The sequence below is a fragment of the Hyla sarda genome, chromosome 4, assembly GCF_029499605.1.
Source record: "Hyla sarda isolate aHylSar1 chromosome 4, aHylSar1.hap1, whole genome shotgun sequence".
Lineage (NCBI taxonomy): Eukaryota > Metazoa > Chordata > Amphibia > Anura > Hylidae > Hyla > Hyla sarda.
The window spans coordinates 8,654,543-8,661,537 of NC_079192.1; the positions used below are offsets into that span (position 1 = coordinate 8,654,543).

The 6,995-nt window shown below is 39.9% G+C and overlaps 1 protein-coding gene across 1 annotated transcript; it reads right to left on the minus strand.

Moving 5' to 3' along the window:
- Nucleotides 1–2,129: 2,129 nt before the first annotated feature.
- LOC130367217 (olfactory receptor 510-like) lies at nucleotides 2,130–3,074 on the minus strand. Its single transcript, XM_056569619.1, has one exon. It carries the CDS (start codon nucleotides 3,072–3,074, stop codon nucleotides 2,130–2,132), a length of 945 nt encoding a protein of 314 aa, XP_056425594.1.
- Between the last annotated feature and the right edge of the window lie 3,921 nt (nucleotides 3,075–6,995).

Genomic DNA, 6,995 nt, shown 5'->3' on the forward strand with positions numbered 1-6,995 from the left:
TTCACACCACGGATGCCCCCCAGCAGTCACAAGGGCGAGATCACTGCTGTGGCTGGGTAGCTCAGTGTGTCCACTCATGACTGCCGGCGGGAAATCCATCGCTATTAGTGGAGACACAAAGCTACCCAGCCGCAGCAGGGAGCTCATTATTGTGACTGTTGGCGGGCATCCGCAGCACGCAATATGCTGCGGATGTGCGCCGTGTGATGCTACACATTATACATTTTTATTTTTTACTATATTTATTTAATAAATGTGTTTTTATTATTTTTTTTACTCTTTACACTTTTTTCACACTTTTTTTGCACTTTTTTATTTACTTATTTTTCACACTTTTTTACACTTTATCTATTTATTTTTTTACACTTTTTTATACTTTTTGTTTTTATATACTTTTATTTATTTTATTTTTTTTCACTTTTTTAATGCTTTGGAATACTTAGTATTCCAAAGCATTGCAGATATATGTTGCCTGCTAGTTTTACACTAGCATGCAGCATATGAGGACGTGCCTCTGGCACGTCATCACAGGCAATAACTGGGGCAGACCTGGGGGTCCTTGTAAAGACCCCCGACTGCCCAGGTAAGCAGCAGCACCCCGTGATCGTTGCGGGGTGCTTCAGGAGAGAGACAGAGGGAGCCACCTCCCTCTGTCAAAACTCCTTACAGCTTGCGGTCGCTTCCGACCACAGCTGTAAGGGTTAAACTGCTGGGACCAAAGTTGTCTTCGGTCCCGGCAGTGCGGCAGGTCCCCGCCCGCCGGGGATCACACACAGCACCCTGCGATCGTGCTGCAGGGTGCTGCCGGGGTGACAGAGGGAGCTATTTACTTCAGTCCCGGCAGTGTCCCGGCTGTGTGTTACAGCCGAGTCCCTGCCGTGATCTCGTGGGTGCACTGGGCAGCACCCACGAGAACCATGGACCATACACGTCCTGGTGCGGGAACGTGCATCCGCCCTAGACATGTATACACGTCCATGGTCGTTAAGGGGTTAAATGTGAAGGGCCTAAATAGTCCATATAAGCGGTGCCGACTGTGGAAGGAAATTCCGATGTTAGATTGTGACCTTGCTTGAATACAGGAGACACACGTAGTGGGGAAGAACTCTCACTATATACACCATTACTTGTTCCTCCAGATAATTAATTCCCACTTTACAAAAAAATCAAGAGGAGTGTTGGTTGCTTTCCGTCATACCGTCTCATCAAATTCATACGTTAATCATAGATGAAAAGGGTCGCTTTACTATGTACTCTATGTACCTGTGTGTTTATGTCGTTAACAAAAGCCAAGGGGTGTTCCTCCATAAGGTCCTGAAGAAAGTTGACAAGTGTAAACACACCTGATTGTGTGCTGAGATGTTAATACTGTGCCTGACCCTTAAATGTGTACTCTGCTGCTCAGCGTTTGGAACAAACTATTCCGAATGTTGGAGCCAGCCCCGGGAGCTTGTGACATCACGCCCCCTCCCATAGACTTGCATTGAGGGGGTGGGGCATGATGTCATGAGGGGGCAGGGCTATGATGTCAAGAGCTCCCAGCGCCGGCTCAAGCATTTGGAACAGTTTGTTCCAAATGATGAGCAGCGGAGTACCCCTTTAATGGGATACCTCAAACTCCTCAAATTGGCACTTGGCTGTGCTTTCGAAACTCCGCCACTCCCATGACCTTTATGAAATATGGAGAGCTCACTACTGATCCGAGAGGGATTACTCATTCCGCTCCCCCATCTATAATAGCTACTCCCATAAAGACATGTTTTTAGTTCATAGAGATACTTTGCCAGCCACTATCTCCTCCTCTATTGGCCAAATAACTTGGTCTGACCATGCCCCCATGATGGTGTCTTTTTCTGCGACTCTTGCTGAACCTCCGACATATGTATGGCACACTAATTCCTATATCTTGCACCATCCGGTCCATTCGCGGACTTATTGGGATATCTTAAATTTGCCCAATCTCCCTGCTCAGTGGGGACTTAAAAAATATATGCCAAGAAGGTTAGAGGGGGCATAACTATATAAAAAAAATATAAAAATAAACAATCCCTGGAGCCCTGGAATCTTTTTCTATTTATTTTATCTGAAAAATTTACATAAACTGTATTTTTTTGTTTTGTTTTTTTGTTTCATTGTCCTGTCATTACTGTCCTGGTTATTTTTAATACTTTCTTTATAGCTCTTTCAATTTCATGGTTTCTCAGACTGTAGATAATGGGATTAATAAGTGGAATCACCACAATGTACAGAAGAGATAGGTACATGTTCACATCACTATGGTTCTTATCTGATGGGCTCATGTAAACTGTAATGAGGGCCCCATAATAGGTGCACACTGTGGTCAGGTGGGAACTACATGTGGAGAAGACTTTTTTCCTTCCAGTATTTCCTTTCAGTATTGTGATAAATATGCAGATATATGTTATAATAATGAAAACAAATGGGCAGAGGAACATGAAGCCTGAGATAGCAAAGTCTAGTATTATGATTATACTGCTATTTGAAGTTATTAGTTTTATAACTGGACGGAAATCACAGACAAAATGGTCAATAGTATTCGGGCCACAAAACTCAAACTGACTTATTGAAACAATTTCACTTAAAATCAAAGCAACCACCATAGACCAAGATACAATCATGAGCTGCACACATCTCTTAGGGCTCATCAAGTAGACATAATGAAGTGGGTGGCAGATTGCTAAGTATCGATCATAAGACATTACGGCCAACAGGAAACACTGAACGGACGTAAAAATACCATAAACACACAACTGTATCAGACACTCATTGAAAGAAATGACTCCTCCTCCGTGCTTTAGTATTATGTCCAACATGACTGGTACCACAATGGTGGTAAGAAGAAGATCGGCCACAGCTAGATGTTTGAGGAAGTAAAACATTGGAATTTGTAGATGGTCAATAAATGACACCAAGAGGATGATTAAAAGGTTCCCAACCACCATCGCAATGTAAATGACAAGTAGGACGATGAAGAAGAAAGTCCTAAAGTTATAAAGATTACGGAATCCCAAGAGGTGAAACTCTGTGACTTTTGTCCTATTTTCTTCACACATTTTCATAACCTTTAACCTATGAATTGGATGAAATGGTTAATACAGTATTATACTATATAAAGTCTTGTTTACTTTTTGAGAGTTAAGAAAAAAGAAAATAAATATTACAAAAATATTTTAAAACTAAATATGATACTTATTACTATCGATATGAATCATACAAAATAAATAATTATATTCTATAAAACTACCAACGTAGATAGAAAAGGTATGAATTTGTGTCTAGAATGGGCAAATCTTCAAGACATACCAAATGAGGTACAGATATGACCTGTTCCCAAAATCTTACCTGTTGTGGCCAATAAATCCAGATGTCATATATGGATCTCAGATGGGGCTCCCTCAATTGTCTTACATGTGGACAAACTTAAACTAGATTGTCTTAGTGGAAAGGCTTCACATGTAATTTTAATAAAACAGTACTAACAGAAAAAGTATGTATTTTAAGTTATGTTATAAACACCTTTGTAGACAAGACATGAACTACATATTCAAATTGCCAGACTTATACAGTCATGGCCGTAAATGTGAAAAGAAAATTATTTCACATAGAAAAGGATTGCAGTAACATGTTTTGCTATACACTTGTTTATTACCTTTGTGTGTATTGGAACTAAACCAAAAAAGGGAGGAAAAAAAGCAAATTGGACATAATGTCACCAAACTCCAAAAATGGGCTGGACAAAATTATTGTCGCCCTTTCAAAATTGTGGAAAAATAACATTGTTTCAAGATTGTAAGTAACATGTGTGGGCAATATAACAATCATACCTGAAAGCAGATAAAATGGAGAGAAGTTCATTTAGTCTTTGTGTTGTGTGTCTGTGTGTGCCACACTAAGCATGGACATCAAAAAGAGGAGAAGAGAACTGTCTGAGGATTTGAGAACCAAAATTGTGGAAAAATATCAACGATCTCAAGATTACAAGTTCATCTCCAGAGATCTAGATTTGCCATTGTCCACAGTGTACAACATTATTAAGAAGTTTGCAAACTATGGATAAGCAGCCCCAAACAAGTCCCAAAGATATTTCAGCTGTTCTGCAGGCTCAGGGAGCATCAGTGTAAGCATGACCAGTCCACATTTAAATGAAATTCTATGGCAGGAGACCCATGAGGACCCCAGTGCCGACACAGAGACATAAAAATGCAAGACTACATTTTGCCAAAATTTACTTGAGTAAGCCAAAATCCTTCTGGGAAAACGTCTTGTGGACAGGTGAGACTAAGATAGAGTTTTTTGGTAAAGCACATCATTCTACTGGTTACCAAAAATGGAATGAGGCCAAGAACAGAACACAGTACCTACAATTAAATATGGTGGAGGTTCAATTATGTTTTGGGGTTGTTCTGCTGCCTCTGGCACTGGGTGCCTTGAATTGTGTGCAAGGCATCATGAAATCTGAGGATTACCAATGGATTTTGGGTCGCACTGTACAGCCCAGTGTCAGAAAGCTGGGTTTGCATCTGAGATCTTGGGTCTTGGATCTTCCAGCAGGACAGTGACCCCAAACATATGTCAAAAAGCCCCCAGAAATGGATGGCAACAAAGCGCTGGAGAGTTCTGAAGTTGCAGCAATGAGTCCAGATCTAAATCACATTGATCACCTGTGGAGAGATCTTAAAATTGCTTTTGGGAAAAGTCGCCTTCCAATAAGAGAGACCTGGAGCAGTTTGTAAGGGAAAAGTGGTCCAACATTCCGGCTGAGAGGTGTAAGAAGCTTATTGAGGGTTATAGGAAGTGACTGATTTCAGATATTTTTTCCCAAGGTTGTTCAACCAAATATTAACTTAAGGGTGCCAATAATTTTGTCCAGTCCATTTTTGGAGTTTGGTGATATTATGTCCAATTAGCTTTTTTTCCTCCCTTTTTTGGTTTAGTTCCAATACACGCAAAGGGAATAAACATGTGTATAGCAAAACATGTGTTACTGCAATCCTTTCCTGTGAGAAATACTTCATTTTCTTGAAAGATTTCAGGGGTGCCAACATTTACGGCCATGACTGTATGTTACACAACAACTACCTGTGGTCAACATGATTAAAATAGACACATAATCATGAATAGAAAATAAGAAACGTGAAAACAAGGGGAGGGGTAGAGGATGACACTCTAAGTGTGTTCTTCCTAAAATTCAAAGGATTGTTTTACAACATAGACCTGTAACAATAAAATAACAAAAATAAATAAATAATACTTTTTCTATATTTCCATATAAAACAGGATTAAGCTTTGAGTTCAACCCTCTTCCACTGTAATTTAAGATATATATATATATATATATATATATATATATATATATATATATATATATATATATATATATATATATAGTGTGGAGGGGACTCTGAACTTAAGCTCATTCCCCCTTAGCGGCATCATGACTAATTAGATCATGGGTCTCCAATTTTAGAAATCCGATGTAAAAAATATTTGATTAAATGACAAATTTTATACTGTCTACAAATTCCTACAAAATGTTTTATTTTTATAATTTTTAGTAGGCAAAATGAACATCATTACACACACACACACACTAATATATATATATATATATATATATATATATATATATATATATATATATATATATATTAAAAAATGAAGAAAATCTGCAGCACTACTTATCCAATATAGCAGCGGGTGCCAGCGCCTCAGACCCGATCAAAGTCCATGTAATATAGATGTAAAAAAAGCGCAGCACTCCTCAGGTACGTGAAAAAAATTGTGGTTTATTGGCTCACATAGCAGCAAAAAATAGTGGATTATTGGTTCACATAGCAGCAAAAAATAGTGGTTTATTGGTTCACATAGCAGCAAAAAATAGTGGTTTATTGGTTTATTGGCTCACATAGCTGCTATGTGAGCCAATAAACCACTATTTTTTTAACGTACCTGAGGAGTGCTGCGCATTTTTTACATCTATATATATATATATATATATATATATATAATTGGTGTGTGTGTGTGTGTGTGTGTGTGTGTGTGTAATAATGTTCATTTTGCCTACTAAAAATTATTATAAAAAAAAAAAAAAAAAAACATTTTGTAGGAATTTGTAGACAGTATAAAATTTGTCATTTAATCAAATATTTTCTTAGTTTGTATATAGAAGGAATTTGTTGACAGTATAAAATTTGTCAATGATGCCGCTAAGGGGGAATAAGCTTAAAGGGGTACTCCGCCCTTAGACATCTTATCCCCTATCCAAAGGATAGTGGATAAGACGTCAGATCGCCGCAGTCCCGCTGCTGGGGACCCCGGGATCACTGCTGCAGCACCCCGCTATCATTACTGCGCAGAGTGAGACAGCTCTGCATGTAATGACGGGCAATACAGGGGCCAGAGCATCGTTATGTCATGGATCCGCCCCTCGTGATGTCACGGCCCGCCCCCGTCAATACAAGTCTGTGGGAAGGGGGCGTGGCGGGCGTGACGCCCCATGCCATAGACTTGCATTAATGATGAGCAGGGGGAATGATGAGGCAGAGGGGCTAGGGGTCAATGATGGGGGGAGAATGATGAGCAGGTGGGAATATTAGCAGGGGCGAATGATGAGGGGGGGATGATGCGCTAGGGGAGAATGATGAGCAGGGGGAAAGTGAAGCCTTTACAAACTACAATTTTAAAGACTTATGATTACTAAAAGGCAGGGAGAAAGAAAAAAACAAAAGTGGCAAAAAAAATTGTCCAGGTTAAATATCAAAATTTTAACCTCTTCAGGACCCATGACGTATGCATACGTCATCACACCCTGGGTCTTAAGGACCCATGACGTATGCATACGTCATGGTCTTTTCCTGGTCTCCGCGCTCACCCGGCAGAGATCGGAAGCGGATCTCTGCTGAAATCCTTCAGCAGGGATCCAGGGCAGATGCTGAGGGGGGGGGGGGGGGGAAATCACGCAAGCAATCTGCTCC

Bases quoted from the DNA above. Each gene is read 5' to 3' on its own strand.
- LOC130367217 (XM_056569619.1), bottom strand. From the start codon at position 3,074: ATGTGTGAAGAAAATAGGACAAAAGTCACAGAGTTTCACCTCTTGGGA.